Source organism: Mizuhopecten yessoensis, unplaced genomic scaffold (genome assembly GCF_002113885.1).
Source record: "Mizuhopecten yessoensis strain PY_sf001 unplaced genomic scaffold, ASM211388v2 scaffold8361, whole genome shotgun sequence".
Taxonomy (NCBI): domain Eukaryota; kingdom Metazoa; phylum Mollusca; class Bivalvia; order Pectinida; family Pectinidae; genus Mizuhopecten; species Mizuhopecten yessoensis.
The window spans coordinates 1,514,646-1,531,972 of record NW_018407509.1 but is presented as its reverse complement, the minus strand read 5'-3'; the positions used below and the strand labels follow the sequence as shown (position 1 = coordinate 1,531,972).

The 17,327-nt window shown below is 37.2% G+C and overlaps 2 protein-coding genes across 3 annotated transcripts; one reads left to right on the top strand and one right to left on the bottom strand.

The window, feature by feature from the left end:
- Positions 1-133: 133 nt before the first annotated feature.
- Positions 134-11,344, top strand: LOC110455669 (ketimine reductase mu-crystallin-like). The gene is made up of 8 exons (XM_021505930.1): positions 134-309; positions 3,054-3,198; positions 3,998-4,060; positions 6,322-6,423; positions 7,054-7,231; positions 8,200-8,321; positions 8,770-8,854; positions 10,270-11,344. Exons 1-8 carry the CDS (start codon positions 158-160, stop codon positions 10,326-10,328), a joined length of 906 nt encoding a protein of 301 aa, XP_021361605.1. The 5' UTR covers positions 134-157; the 3' UTR covers positions 10,329-11,344.
- A 336-nt stretch (positions 11,345-11,680) lies between these two features.
- Positions 11,681-15,533, bottom strand: LOC110455650. 2 transcript variants are annotated; one of them, XM_021505897.1, is made up of 2 exons: positions 13,913-15,533; positions 11,681-13,882 (listed from the first exon to the last, which is right to left on the bottom strand). In XM_021505897.1, exons 1-2 carry the CDS (start codon positions 15,513-15,515, stop codon positions 13,839-13,841), a joined length of 1,647 nt encoding a protein of 548 aa, XP_021361572.1. In that variant the 5' UTR covers positions 15,516-15,533; the 3' UTR covers positions 11,681-13,838. The 2 variants fall into 2 exon arrangements, with proteins under 2 accessions (XP_021361572.1, XP_021361571.1); XM_021505896.1 differs by having other exon boundaries at positions 11,681-15,533.
- Positions 15,534-17,327: the final 1,794 nt, after the last annotated feature.

Genomic DNA, 17,327 nt, shown 5'->3' with positions numbered 1-17,327 from the left:
ATAGGAAGCATCTGTACGCATGTAGTGTAGTGTAGACAAGATAATTACGTTAGTATACAGTGGGTGGTGGTGTGTGTAGCAAGTACGAGCCAGTGACACATGTGTTTTTACTCCAAAAGGAGGTTCTTTTACACAGGAGGAAACTAACCAGAACAAGATGGCACTGACTTGGATATCCCGGGAAGAAATTAAAAACGTTCTTACTTATGAACGTTTGATCCCTGAAATGGAAACAGCTCTTGCCCAGTTTTCCAATGGGTCCGTGGTTCAACCGGTCAGGACTATCGTACCTGTCAGCAAAGTCAATGGGTCAGTATTTTTTATGCGATATCGAAAGTAGAACTTGTAGACTTGCACAAGTTTCTGTTCAATGATAATCTTATATAGACCACAGGTATTTGTGTCACAAAAGCTGAAATGACTAAATAAACCCAAGCACATATATATAAATATGATAAAAGGATTTTTTAAAATTTTAGCTTTTGTGAATTTTATGACAGTAATTGGTCGAGTGGTTATACTTCGGCCTTCCACGCAGGCGACTGGGGGTTAATACCCGAAATCGTCGCTCGCATGGAATATCAGAGAAAATGTTTTTCTCCTGCTCACACTACTCCAACAAGCCAGGTTGAGTATAAAATGGTCTTGGTGGATGTTGCGGTATCTTTGATGTAGCATTCAAGTGAGGTGGCACTATAGAAAAGATGTCGTTGTAAGCACGGTCCCACTACAAACAGAACAAAATACATCTCCAGCATACACGCAGGCATACACACAAATGGAGATATTAGCCAGGTGGCATAGGACTAGTAGTTAGCGCCTGATAAGGCAGCTCCTGCGAATTCCTCAAAAATTGTATATCCTAATTGTATTAATTGTATATCTTATAATATGTACTGTAAAGCGGTCTAGAGTGGCTTATGTTAGCTAGATAGGGCGCTATATCAAATGTTGTGTATTATTATTATTATTAATTTTATTATTATTACAAATATTTGCATGCAATCCTTTAGATTTATGTTGTTTATTTCTACATTAACCTTTTTTGTTGGCTGTAATTCATAGTATCTCTAAACATCTACAGATTTAGAGCTTGAATTTATTACAAATATTGCTACATGAACATTTAAATGTCAAATAAATCTGCTTCATGCTGCTATTGAACATTAACTAATTTCATACAATCAATAAAAAATACATGAACTTGTAGTAAATGCATGATTTATTCATTTATAAGTACACTTTTTGTTCAAATCATTTTAGTAAAAAAAAAATTGTGTACTCAGAACAATTAGACTCAACACTTTTCAGAACAAGTTCTTTGTACATTTAAACCATTACGGTTTTATGTTTACTAGAAAATTTGTAATAGATCTGTTTGTTTGTTAAATTAAATTAAAATTCATTTAATATTGCAATAGGGATCCATAGTTATAGTGACTTTCTTTTTTTTTTTTTAATAAACAAGTGAACATTCTGTCAATTCATATCTATTACTCTTGTTGGCCCAGATGGTAGTGCACAGGGGGTCTTAATGTAGGAGGAAACTGGGTTACCCGTAGAAAATCTGTTATTCCAGGCAAATGACCCCATATAACTTCACCTCTGATTAGGGATTCAAACCCCAGCTGTCTGTGTGAAAGGTAATTGCATAGTCTACTGCACCACCTTATGATGACCACTATTATTATTTAGACAAAGGTATGTAGGGAATTTACAATCATGGTAAAACCTTTCCCATTATGTACCTGCATGATTGTAAATAACACATTGAAGGAAATTATGATATTTCCCTGAACAGATCTTTCTTGTTGTTTCATATTCATGCATATCTACCAAGTCAGCTGCATTTCTGCAGGTCAATCTGCATATATTGACCTCCATGACCTGTGCAGATTGTAGTACATGCATATTTTTAATTCTCCAGCTGCAGCTGTGCTAATATATTCTGCCTTTGCACTGCTAATATCCCAACATTGAAAAATAATTAAAATCTGAATTTTAAAAGCTATAAATATTAAAATATGTCTTAGAAAATACATTCTGGTATATATTTCTTAGTTTAAAGTTTAATAGCATAAATGCCATTACTACTAATGTTGATGACAAAGTTTCCATTCTGAAATGACCTGCAGTTACTAGACTTGACCTGCATTCTGACCGTCCATGACCTTGAATTCATTGTTGATCAGAACTTGCCAGGTACATGTATGATCATGAATATATACATGAGAAAGAAGTCGTCATTATATGTAAGGCTACAATGATAAACAACCAGTGTACAATATTTATACATTGCCCTACATAACGTTACGTAAAGATACAGAGGATATTCTAGGTTTCATGTATGGTAATCCACATGTATATATATATTGTATGACACCAGGTGTTTATCATGTATCCCACAACATATTAATTAGTTCAAATTTTACCACAGTCTTTGTATCTACATATGATGTATTATTCATATGTTTTCAAAAAATGTGTGAGGAAGAATGATGTGGTAGAATCTATTTATTTCCTTGTGTTTTACAACAAATTAGAGAGAAGCTGGCATTAGTACATATAAATATAAATGTACAATATCTACAATATGTCATACAATTCAGCTAGACTATATTACTCTATAATTATACAATAACTAACATAGGGTTAGTAGTACAGAATTGAAAAAGGGGTTATTTGACAGCAGCCTGGAAGGAAGGGGGAATCAGGGAAACTGCATAACTGAGAGCACATCGTTACATAGCTTTAACAGTTTCATGTGCTAAAGGTTGGATATAAACTAACTATTGGTTTAAGAAGAAAACATTTTTTGTTTTGTTAATGGCATCATAACAGAAGATATAATAATGAGGTTTGTAGTGTAGATATGCCCCCCAGGACCCCTGCTGACACACGTCAATCCCCACCTCCCCAGCTTAGGCCATAGCATTTCAAAATGACATACATTATGCATAAATAGTTATGAAATGTTAAATGCAATGTTGATACATTGTCTTCTAATGAAATATAACCATCTTTTTAATATAAATTTTCTGTGTTTTGTCCAGATTCCTTGGAGTAATGCCTGCCTATAGTCAAGAGCAAGGTGCTTTGGCAACCAAACTAGTCACATTTTTTCCAAACAACAAAGATGTGCCTACCCACAATGCTATCATTGTCATGTTCAATCCAGACTCGGGTGTGCCTGAATTGGTTTGTTGTATTTTACAGCAGTCTGGAATTTGCAGTGCACTTTTAGTCTTGCTTACAATGAAGTGGGTAGCGTTTAAGTGACACATTTATAAGGTTTAAACTGTGATGGCAGCAGTAGTATAGCCAGGTTTGCTTTAATTGCCCTTGAACAAGACACTTTAATTTGCTAGTTCAGTCTACCCAGCTGCACAAAAGGGTAGGAGCATGTAGTCATGCTGTGAAATACTTACCTACATCCTTTCAAGTTAGGGAGAAAATCACTATTACTTCATGCCACATAAATCGAGGAAGCAATGGGTCATTGAGCTAGTTGGAAAACTCCTCTTTTTTCTTTGGTCTATCAGAATTATTTTTAAATGTTAGGACAAAATTAAGTGAATAAATTTATGGAATCAAAGTAAAATAAATAATCTTTTAAACTGTATGGTTTATGGGTTGTGGGATATCCAACTTGCATGCAATCCTGATTTTTATCTATCAAAAAAGTTTATTCTCAATACATTCTTTATACTTGCTGAAGCAATTGATGATATTTGAGAACGAAATTACTCCACAGATGAACCTGTTAATTATAATTAATCAATCATCAAAAAATGAATATCTTCTATGTTCAGACTTGATGGGGTGGAGATAGAATTACATAGGTATCATTGTTTCTAAAAAGGAGCTATATAGTCAGGGATATATATATTGGACTAGGTTCAGACTAGCCATAAAATGAACAAAACAAATCCCCATGATAACATAGACTCACAAGGTAAAAGTTATTAACATATATGTATTTTTTGTTACTATACAGTTAATGGACGGAGATGTGATCACAACAATGAGAACTGCTGCTGTATCTGCCGTGGCAACCAAGGTCAGTTAAACAAGTAACCATAGTTACCAAGGTCAGTTTTACACATAACCATAGTTACCAAGGTCAATTATACATGTAACCATAGTTACCAAGGTAAATTGTACATGTAACCATAGTTACCAAGGTCATAGTCCGAATTATTCTGACGTTTTAACGACTTTTTTCATATCGGTCTGTCGTTGATTAACGTCAGAACTCCGGCCCTCTATAATATGCGGGAAATATCGGCCCGCGCCCGGAGCGCACTTCAAACTGATATTTTAGACACAAATCATCACTTTCACACACATGTCGCACATGGATCGAAAGATCTATTCTTTATGCACTAGGTGGTATCAATAAGATGTTTCAAAGATCATGACGAAAAGCATTTTCCAAATTTTCTATACCAACCCATGTTTTTTATGGAAATTAGGCCATGAGAAATGTCACATGACTTGACGAGATCTCGCGTTACCGAAGGTATTTCCCAACGTTATGACATAGCCCGGCAAGATTTTAGTCACGTGGCATTGGAAGGCGGGGCTATCAAAAAACTAGAGTAAAACAGAGTAAGTTTGGAAAAATATGTTTTTAGTGATTGTATTAGTTGTTTGAGGCATGTTATGTATGTTCATTTTGTGCATAAAGAATAGATCTTTCGATCCATGTGCGACATGTGTGTGAAAGTGATGATTTGTTTCTAAAATATCAGTTTGAAGTGCGCTCCAGACGCGGGTCGCATATTTCCCGCATATTATAGAGGGCCGGAGTTCTGACGTTAATCGACGACAGACCGATATGAAAAAAGTCGATAAAACGTCAGTTTATACATAACTTCACACAATGAAAGAGTTAACCTGTTTATTACTTGAGTTAAGACAGAAATGAATGTGCAAGCAAAGAACAAGTACTAAAACCTACTGTAAACATTTGGCGTATCAGGGGCTACTCACTCTATAACCTACTAATAGTAACAAATTATTCTCAAAATATTTTAACGAAAGCTAGACTCTGCGAAGTCACAGAGAAGCTTGATAAAGATTTAACGGAAGCTAGACTCTGCGAAGTCACAGAGAAGCTTGATAAAGAGCGCGAGCTAGACTCCAAAGAAAACAAGAGAAGCAGCTAGACTCTGAAAGTACCAGAGAAGCGACTAGACTCCTAATATCCATGGAGAAGCTATAAAAGACTATGAATTGGAAACGCTAGACTCCGAAGAAGGCAAGAGAAGTCACTAGACTCTGGAGGCATCCAGAGAAGCGACTAGACTCATAGCCACCCCAGAGAATATATCTGTTAAATTTACCACGAGAAAACTGGCTACAGATAAAGTGAAGTAATAATCTATTTAAGAGATTGGGGGTAAAATTCCCCAAGAATTTAAAGCCAACATTCCCCAAGAATATAAAGCCTAAATATACACATAGTTGTTTATAAAGTCTCGATCAATAGAGTGAGTAACCCACCTAACATAACATATAACATACAACATGAAGCGGCAATAATTAAAAATAAAACTCACAGAAACCTCACAAAGGGGCAGCATGTAATAAATTGCCAAAAAAAACAACAACAATTACACAAAAAACTCATGACCATGAGGCAAATAATTAGAGGCGATGCAGGGGTTGGTGGGTGGGTAAGCCAAAAACGAACAAGTGTAATCTGCCAGCACTACGAGGAATGAAACTGAAGCTGGCAATACCAACACCCCTCCAAGACGTAATCGCTGATTGGTCAAAAGTTACTATGGACTAATTAACATATACTACGATACCTTATATGGTAAGACATCTCATTTGCATAGGTAAACACTATCGCTCTTCACAGAAGAACACATTCCATAATGCGGTAAAAGAAGGTATTACAAAAAAGAACATAAGGGAAAACCCTTTTATCTTAACACTTGATATTGCAAACATAACAACAAACTATCACATCTACAACAGCCAAGGCAATGGAAGGCTTACACAGTTATATATAAACTATAATTTATCATTACATATCAAATTATTCTAATAATTCGGACTACCAAGGTCAGTTATACATGTAACCATAGTTACCAAGGTAAATTGTACATGTAACCATAGTCACCAAGGTCAGTTATACATGTAACCATAGTTTCAAAGGTCAGTTATACATATAACCATAGTTACCAAGGTCAGTTATAAACAAAACCATAGTAACCAAGGTCAGTTATACACGTAACTGCTTTATCTACTTCGAGTGGAGACAGCCCCCTGAATTGTTACTTTGTTAATTTCATTTCTTTACTTTAGTTATTTTGTGGAGACGACCCCCAGGTGTTGGCCATTTTAGGATCTGGGGTCCAGGCACGCTCCCATTTCCACGCCCTCACGTCACTCTTCTCCTTCAAAAAGGTAATTGTCATTATAATGATTTATTATTGATCTATAACATAAAAATGGGAGTATACCTGAAACTGGGATCTACTAAGATAAAATTAACTTCTATTTTGTGTTCGCTGCAATGGTGCCAAAATGAAACACGGAAAACTTTGTTTCAGGAAATTTAAAGATCATAACAAATTTTAAACCCATAAGAATTAAAGCAAGGTCAAAGATGTCAAAGGTCAAGGTTAGAGAAGTAATTTAACAAGCTGCCTTCATAGAGCATCAGCATACATGTATGTAGAGAACACTGCATTATTTAGTCCATTACTGACTTAAAGGTAAAAATAGAATCAAGGTCACAGAGCTCAAGGTCGAAGGTGAAGGTCACAAATATGTTGAACATGGTAAATCATGCTGTATTGATTGTGAAGTTACATAACTCTTGCTTTAGTTTTTAGTCTATAACTGATATAAACACACAAAAAAACAAAAACAATCTGACTTATGTGTATATAGACAGGTAACACTTACTACATTGCAGCAGGGAATAAAAAGTGTGAAACGTAGAAGTGAATTAGTTTTTAAAAGTTGACACCAATTTTAAAATCTAAGCAGCGCTTTTACTATAATAACTTAAAATCATTACTAATGTTTCAGATAAATGTGTGGAGTAAAACTCTATCAAATGCACAGAAGCTGGCGGATGAGATCAACGGGACAGCTTACGACTCGGCAGAGATGGCAGTAAGGGATGCAGATGTTATCGTCACGGTGACTTCATCGTCAGTTCCAGTTCTAAAAAAAGATTGGGTCAAACCAGGTGCTCACATCAATGGTAAGGTATCTATATCTGTGGTTTGTGTTAGAGTTATCTCCCTTATAGGTCTTTATCAGCATTCCATCCATGCGTAAACTAGCTACAGATCTAGAGAGAGGTGCCGAGACGAGGTTGTCCTTACCCGTCTCCATATTGGTCTTTCATACATAATCCACTAGTCCTGTTATTTATTGAAACATGGAGACCAGCCTCAATGCATAAGATGCCAAGAACCATTTACAGTAAAACACTTGCTATTTGATTGCATCAACCTTCAACCGACTTGAGATTTTTTTTATTAAGGAAGTAAATGTCTTAAATCTCTTTGCTAAACAGTAATTGTCTCTACAATATTAAACTATCTGAAAGCTATTGTTATTTTTAAGAAAATAGCAGTCACCATAGTCACTTTTAATATTCAAGTTGACGTTTGTCTTTTACCTTGACGTTTGTTTGATGTCATTTTTATTTTGCCGTTGTTTTTGTTGACTGTTCTCGGCCCTAACGACCTCTCCTGTGTTGATGAGCCGTTAAGCATGTAATAACAATAACGACATTTACTTTGGTGGCTCAGTCAGTTAGAGCAATAGTTAGCAATCTGAAGTTGAGACTGGAATCCCGGTCAGGTCACGCTGAGTTTTCAAACATCAGCACAGTTGTTGTTGTTGTTGTTGTTGTTGTTTATATTTTTTACGTTTTATCTTTACTATCTTTTTCATAAAGTTCCCGCAAGGCATCGTTTTCCTGTAAGAAATGATTTACCAATGCATTAGTCATGCCTTAGTTACAGTATTTTGGTACAGGGATACTTAAACTGTGATAATAGTAATATGTAGATATGTACACGGAACTTATGTGTGATGATTTGACTAACGTGAATTTTTCCAAATTTACTGAAGAAGAAAAGTACAAGGGAGACAATATATATGTGTTTCTAAATTCAGTGCTTTATTAGCCAATCAAATTTGATAATTTAACTATTTCAGCTGTGGGAGCATGTCGGCCAGACTGGCAGGAGATCGACCCTGCCCTCATGACCTCAGCAGTGGTGTTTGTGGACAGTCGCACGGCAGCTTGTCAGGAGAGTGGAGATGTGATATTGTCTGGGGTACGTGGGGTATTCCTCACCTGGTGATAGCAATCATTTTAGACAATAGTTGTCACTCTTTCATGAACCCTGTGCAAGTTTGAGTAAAGAATAGACCCGCTGTATCCCGATGCATGTTGTAAGATTAGAGAAATCCAATGTTGGCCCCTTGCAAAATCTTGGAGGTTTTCTTAAGTGTCTTCTTCTAAGAGGACATTGAAGAGACTGAAATTGATCTGCTGCCCCCTTCTATCCCTTGGGATCCGTCTTTTCTTTTTCTCTCTTACCCACACTTTTAGGCGGTGTCTCCCTAGGCGACCATTTTCATGTGACCTTGGCTGTTGCGAGGGCGTTAAACAAAAAACAAACAAATTGCTCTTTGAATAGACATTCTATTCTAGATACAATTTTGTATGTATCTAGGGGGAATCTAGATACAATTTATTGTTGGTATTTTGTATGTTTGTAGGCAGAAGTGTATGCTGAACTAGGGGAAGTTATAAACAATGTGAAGGACAAACCAAAAGGGGAGACAACTTTGTTTAAATCACTAGGTAGGTAACAGCTGCTAAAAATAAACCCTACCTGCCAATCAGTCATGTGTCCAGATTTTAGTGGAACTGTCATGCTTTTTGATCTTCAAGAAAAGTGACCCAGTGGGACATTTATTTTCATGTATTAAAAATTTGTCCGAATAAATCCAGATTTTTTTGCCGCATCATAGTTTCTTTATTAAATCACTTCAAAGATTTTCGGGAGGTGTTTGAATATTTTTAGTTAAATTGTAGCAATAATGTGATGACAGCTTAGATGTTGTCTACATAGCATGAAAACAGCATAAGTAACTGATACACCTTAAATCAATTTGTTATGCAATCTGGTGTTTGCATTTTTAGCTCACCTGGCACGAAGTGCCAAGTGAGCTTATGCCGTGGCGCAGCGTCCGTCATCCGTCCGTCCGGCGTCAATATTTTACTTTTAACAACTTCTTCTTAATAACCGAAAGGCCTAGGGTGTCGATATTTGGCCAGAAGCAAACTGGGATGAAGGGCTACAAAGTTTGTTAAAATTAATGACCTTCACCCATTCTCAAGGTCACAGGGGTCAAATATGTTAAAAATTTTAAACAACTTCTTCTCAATAACCAAAATGCCCAAGGTAATGATATTTTGCAAGTAGCATGCTGAGATAAAGGGCTACAAAGTTTGTTCAAATAGATGACCTTCACCCATATTCAAGGTCACAGGGGTCAAATATGTAAAAAACTTTAAACAACTTCTTCTGAATAACCAAAATGCCCAGGGTGATGATATTTGGCCAGTAGCATGCACGGGTAAAGGGCTATCAAGTTTGTTCAAATGAATGACCTTCACTTATATTCAAGGTCACATGTGTCAAATATGTTAAAAACATTAAACAACCTCTTCTGAATACTATGTTTGTTAAAGTGAATGACTTTGACTTATATTCAAGGTCACAGGGGTCAAATTTGTTTAAAATCTTTAAACGACCTCTTCTGAATAACCATGGGTCCCAGGATGTTGATACTTTGCAAGTTGCATCCTGAGATGAAAGGCTATAAAATTTGTTCAACATAATGACTTTGTTCGACTTTCAATCACAGAGGTGAAATGTTTTAAACAAAATTAACAGGTTCTTTTGAATGAATTTTAATCATAAATACTGATATTTTGCCTGTAGATTTATTTTAGATCACTTTTAAGGTTACAAGTGTATGATTTATACCAGGTGAGCGATGCAGACCCATTGGGCCCTTTGTTTTATTTTCAGGGCTGATAATAATCTCGTCATTATGCATATATGCTAGATGGTGACAAAATTAGTCAGGTCAGAAATAATGCTACAGGGAATCAGGCACTCATCACAACCTCTTACTCTACGACTAATGTGCTGCTACCCTGGCTGGTACAAGTCTTCAAAATGTTTAATTATGTTTCTTCTTTCCTAGGACTGGCAGTGGAAGACGTGTTGTCTGCAAAATTGGTACGAGACTTGATATCAGGCTGATTAAACTCGTTGTCAAATAGAAAAAAACCCGGACAAGAGCCTATATCGTATATTTCTGGACAAACTTGAACCGACATAACAGACTGGTGTCCATTTCTGTAAGGGAACTGTGATTTGTAAATGATGGACACTTACTATAGACAATTGATATTTACTATAAACAGTGGATATTTACAGAGATGCTCGTCAATTCGTATAAAGGTCGAGTTAAAAGTTCATCAGAGCCACAAAAAGCAGGAACAGAAAATGATGATTCTGCTGAAGCTGGTGGCCCCTAAATTACCTCAATTAAGCCAGTTGGCTAGAGTAAGAGCCATACCGAAGGGTATTTTTAACATGAGCTGCGGGAGACCAGCGTTACAACAAAACTCGGGTCAAATTTTTTTACTTTATTTTTCTTCTTTTTTTACTGCATTATCCAAATTGGAAACCGCTCAGGAACCTCCATTTAAAAAATATCAGCAACCTCAAAAGATACAGAGGGTTATATTAATGAATATTAAATCTTTAACATTGATGTACTTAAGTGGTTTTGATGTACCCTGACGGATATGAGGGGCTTAGGAAACCTTGATGTTCTCAAGCACATGTAGGTCACATCCTTATATCTGTCTTTGGATCTGCCACAGTTGTGGGTTAAGTTGTTGTGGCATTCACCATTTTATACAGCTATAATTTTCAATTATATTTTTTATTTATCAACATTCTTTGTAAATTAACTGGTTTCAAACTATTTATATGTATGTTTTGTTAATTCACTTGAATTTTTAACACAATTGAGTAAGAAGGCACGTCTAACACTCATCATCACAGTACTTTGTCAGTTTTGTTGTACAAATGATGTATTTTGTGTTTGGAGATTTATTTTAGTCTATGTGTTTGGACAAATATTTTTATTATTAATACATTATTCAACTTGCAACATTTTTTTTGTTTCATACGTAAATAAAACATAAGAAGAAAAAAATTCCCTGTGTTGGCAATTCAGTGCTTTAAATAAATGCAGTTTAAAACACTTTTCTTGTCCCATTTTATTTTCACAGCATTTCATTTTAAGGTTGTGGGTAATTTACAAGCTCACCTGGTGCCAGTTGAGCTTATGGTATGGTGTGTTGTCCGTCGTCCATCATCAGTCAACTTCTTCTTTGAAAGACTTCATTTCAAATAGGAATCTGGGACAAAGTACTATTATGTTTCTTCCAATATAATCTTAGCCTACCCTTTCAAGGTCACAGGGGTCAACTATGTAAAAACATTTTAACAACTTCTTCTGAATAACCAGGAGGCCCAGAGTGATGATACTTGGCCAGTAGGTACCTGGTATGAAGTGCTTTAAACTTTTTCAAATAAATTACCTTGACTTACTTTCAAGGTCACATGGGTCGAATACATGAACATATTTTAACAACTTCTTCTAAACAACCAGGAGGCTCAGAGTGATGTAATTTGGCCAGTAGGTACCTGGGATAGAGTGTATCAAGTCTCCACACAAATAATTGACCTTGACATACTTTCAAGGTCACATGAATCAAATACATAAAAAAAACTTTAAATAAGTTCTTCTGAATAACCAGGAAGCCCAGAGCAATGTGGTTGGCCAGTAGGTACCTGACAAGGAGTTCTATAAAGTTTCCGAAGATAAATGACCTTGATCTGATCTACTTCCAATGTCAAACGGGTCAAACATGTAAAAAAAACTTTAAAAACATTCTGCGTTACAGGGAGGTACCTTGGTGAGGATATATGACCTGTAGCATCCTGGGATAGAATAGTATCAAGTTCCATTTAGTGTAGAATGTTCTTAGGCCATGGATACTTAATACATGGAAATATTTGCAAAATTACTTTTATTGAGAACATTGTCCCATGATTGCTCAAACATCAAAGCGGATAATACAGGCCCTCTGGGCATTTTCTTCTTAAAAAACTAAATTGGAAAAATGTAAAAATAACATTTATTGATAGAGTCATTTAATTGTGATGGACATAATATTTACAAGTCTAGATATTTGTACTCGCAATTGCCTCCCCTTGCCAATTAATGTGAACATATGAATCATGGGAAATATAAGTGGATTACAACATTTATATAAAATAGAACAAAGGATTCACAATGGTAACGATATAAAAACATAAAACATCTTTGTGATTTCTCACTGTCACACAACTTGCATATATATGTTAAATGACAGTGTCAGTGGTTATACCACTTGTAATGTCACTGTTTATATGACAGTGTCAGTGGTGGTACCACTTGTAATGTCACTTGGTATATGACAGTGTCAGTGTTTGTACGACTTGTAATGTCACTTGTTCTATGACAGTGTCAGAGGTTGTACCACTTGTAATGTCACATGTTATACGACAGTGTCAGTGGTTGTACGACTTGTAATGTCACTTGTTCTACGACAGTGTCAGTGGTTGTACGACTTGTAATGTCACTTGTTCTACGACAGTGTCAGTGGTTGTACCACTGGTAATGTCACTTGTTATATGACAGTGCCAGTGTTTGTACCACTTGTAATGTCACATGTTATACGACAGTGTCAGTGGTTGTACCACTTGGAATGTCACTTGTGATATGACAATGTCAGTGGTTGTACCACTTGGAATGTCACTTGTGATATGACAGTGTATGTGGTTGTACCGCTTGTAGTGTCACTTGTTATATGACATTGCCATTGTTTATACACTTTGTAATGTCACTTGTTATATGACAGTGTAAGTGGTTGTACCACTTGTAGTGGCACTTGTTATATGACAGTGCCAGTGTTTGTACCACTTGTAATGTCACATGTTCTATGACAGTGTCAGAGGTTGTACCACTTGTAATGTCCCTTGTTATATGACAGTGTCAGTGTTTGTACCCCTTGTAATGTCACTTGTTCTATGACAGTGTCAGTGTTTGTACGACTTGTAATGTCACTTGTTATATGACAGTGCCAGTGTTTGTACCACTTGTAATGTCACATGTTCTATGACAGTGTCAGTGTTTGTACCACTTGTAATGTCACTTGTTATATGATAACGTCGCAGGTTAATTGTGCTAAGAATGATTAAGTACAAAAGGTCCATGTCCAATATTTATGGTTAGAATAGGTATGGAACAGTCTATTTGAGTATACAAGGGAAGTCAGGTTATACACCATCAACAACAAGTCATTAGTACAATGACGCTGATTTCAGATTTCATTGCAGGTTTTTGAAATCAATTACCTTGTCCTTGAATAGTAAAAAAATACATATAACCGACATGATGTAAATGACAGTATTTGTAAACATCATTTCTAAACTGGAGTTGTAACTATTAACAAAACCTGTAAACAATAAACCTGTGACATGTTTACATTAATTCCTCAAACATAATATTGCCTGTCTGTATAAGTGTTGATCAAGTGTATAAGATCATAATATTAATGGTCAAAGTTTAATGTTAAAATTAAAGTTCTTTTTGTATTCATTTGGAATCATTTCTCTGTATCATCACTCCAGGTTTAGTTTAGTCACTCATCAGTCACTGTAATACTTGAGAAGTTTGAATCCAGGCTTTCCAGTTTCTAACGATAAGTATGCCAACACTCCAGTATCTAACACTAAGTATGACCACAACACATCATCCTTCTGTATACCTACTGATCTCTGTCGTCGTCCTTTGTTTGTATGAAGTGTTTTTATGTACTTTCCTGTTCCACTTATCAGTTCTAGTGTGTTCCTTTTCCAGTCAGCAATAACAATATTACCCTTACTGTCATATACAACTGTTGCTGGAACAAACTTGTCTGGTGTGACTGCCTTCTGTGCCTGTATCCCCTCTCCCTGGTAGTGGACAAGGGGTTGTAGTGTTGGGTTGTACACAATGATGTGACGCCTGTAGTTGTTTGGATCACTACTGTCTCCACTGATTAGTTTACCACTCACTAAAGCTATGTTTCCTGTAACACCACACTGTGTGATGGACCGTACCAACCCCTCCCCTGACCCCACCACAGTGTCTGTGTGTAACACCCGGCCGTCTGCTGTGTACATCACCACCCCGTACCTCTCTGTACCCCGTGTGCCCACCACTACCAGACCCTCCCTGGTCACAAACAGACTGTTTGGGTTCCCTTCAGTAGTAAACCTTGTGACTGGTGTAGATGTTGTAGATACTTCCCAGATAGTCCTCTCAACTCTACAACAGAACCACAGACGACCTGTGGTTGGGTCCAGACTGATGTCTCTGATGTCACTGGTGTGGTGTATCTTCTGTATGACTTGACCTTTGTTGTTGATGAGTTTTACTGTGTTGGTTTCGAAATCACACAGCCATGCACACCCATCAGGTGTAGAACAGATTGATGTGATACGATCTGGGTATGAGAACTTGGATATGACAATTGGACTGTCACAAAGTTTGTACAGGACTGATCCAGTGGAGGCTTGACCCGTCTCTGTAGATTTGGACTGTTTAGGTCTCACACCTGGACCATGTGTGGAGTGACCGCTAGGTGCTGATCCTGCCTGGAGATGGTCAGTAGGAGTCTTCATTTTACCCATGGCTTGCTCCAGGTGACTTTGTCTGTTGTTACCTGGAGTAAACTCTGTCATGTCTATGTTAGGTGTCTGTGGAATATCTAAGTCCATGTCCTGGACTTCTAATACCGAGTCATACATACGTACAGCAGTGCCTGTCTGGAGGGTCTGTTTACACTCTGATGAGAGTTTAACTAAATTGTCTAACCTGTCCTCCAGGTTTGTGATGTAAGTCTGAAGGAGGTCTGTGGACGCCTTCTCCATTTTGTCACATATTGCTAAGTGATCCTCCGTTATTTTGTCTAATGCTAGCTTACATTTGTCTCTCTGTTTTTTAATGTCTTCAGAAACTAGTTTGTATTTTGGGATACAGATGGAAAGTTCTTGTCTTGCTGATTTTATTTCTTCTTTAAATTTTGGAATCTTCATGCCATCAGTGTCATTAACAAAATCTTGTAATTCTTGTCTCTGTTCTTTTGCAATTTTTGCAATTTCAATGCAACTGTCTATGTGTTCTTTATGTGAAGTCATGATACAAGCAGAACATATTAATGTTTTACAGCCCTTACACAAAAATACAAGATTGTTTTCTCTATGGCTGGGACACTTATCATGGCCTCTCTGTCTGATGGGATATTGTCCCTGCAAAATGGATCGGCTGAAATTTGTCGCCATGGCTAAAAATGTGTAGTATAAAATAGCGCTGTAACTCAGGTCTAATAGGGGTAAGTCCTGTATATATTGTAATGCTGTAAATCAGGTCTGCTGTGGGTAACTCCTGTATATAGTCAGTCTGTAATTCAGGTCTACTTGGGGTAACTCCTGTATATAGTCAGTCTGTTATTCAGGTCTACTGAGGTAACTCCTGTATATAGTCAGTCTGTTATTCAGGTCCACTGAGGTAACTCCTGTATATAGTAAGGCTGTAACGCAAGTCTACTGAGGTAACTCCTGTATATAGTAAGGCTGTAACGCAAGTCTGCTGTGGGTAACTCCTGTATATAGTAAGGCTGTATCACATGTCTACTTGGGGTAACCCCTGTATAAAGCAAGGCGGTAACTCAGGTCTGCTGGAGGTAACTCCTTTATATAGTAAGACTGTAACTCAGGTCTGCTGGGGGTAACTCCTGTATATAGTGAGGCTGTAACTCAGGTCATCTGGGGGTTAGTCCTATATATAGTAAGGCTGTAACTCAGGTCATCTGGGGGTTAGTCCTATATATAGTAAGGCTGTAACTCAGGTCGGCTGAGGGTATCTCTGCGAGGATTTTCTAATTTTCTTGTGTATCTGAAACAAGGAAATTTATCAATTGAAAGAAAACTTTAAATAACGGTTCTGCCTACCTATGCATTTGAATTCTCAAATTTAACTGACATCAGTTCATATCTGAATGGGTCCACTCTATTTTGTACAAAAAGCAGCATCAAATTTTAGAATTATCAATATCATACAAAATTATATGTGTCTAAGACAAATACAAAGAAGACATAAAACAAATCATTGCTTTCATATTATGTATCATTAAAAGTTTGGATAAATCGCATCAAGCATGCGTTCTGCCTTCCATGCACTTAGTGTGAAGCTCAGTAAAATACTATAAATGCATTGGTTTTTTTTTTTACAGAAATCGTACCCCTGAAGCTGCACAAATGGCAGCTAAAAAGTGTGCCCGTGACATCGGTTAGTACCCTCTCAGTAATGAAAAAACAGAGTAACAAAACATACTACCCCCCTAATTTGATCAGTATATTGCAGAACTTTGCATATCTTTTGAGGTTTACATGTGGTCATGCAATAATATCTAATATATGTGTAAAAGGAGAAAGATAAATGTAACAGCCAGACCGGAATTCGAGCCAGGGACCTTCCCAACTCTAGACGGATGCTCTACCACTTGAGCCACCTGGTCGCCGACGATCGATCACGTTCAGTTCCACTACATTCCTTCCTCCTATTTCTAAGTCTTTGCCCCTGAAGACAACACTATTTGCAACCCAGGCTCAGATATCCCCCTGCTAACCTTTCACCCAGTGCTTGAAACAAGGTTTGGCAAGCTTGCCAATTTTGTAACAGGAGAAAGAGAAATGCAACGACTAGACTGGGATTTTGAATCCCGGACCTTTCGAACTCTAGACGGATGCTTTACCAATTGAGCTACCTAGTCCCCGACGATTGACCCAGTCCAGTTCCGCTACATATGAGACAGAAGAAATACTGGGGGGAAAGTTTAATGAATTGCTGGGTACGTAAAAACCTCTTTTCTCCTATCGGTATTCACTAGGGTCGGCCATTACCTGGGCTAAGCACTCTTTCCCCCTATCGGTATTCACTAGGGTCGGCCATTACCTGGGCTAAGCACTCTTTCCCCCTATAGGTATTCACTAGGGTCGGCCATTACCTGGGCTAAGCACTCTTTCCCCCTATAGGTATTCACTAGGGTCGGCCATTACCTGGGCTAAGCACTCTTTCCCCCTATAGGTATTCAC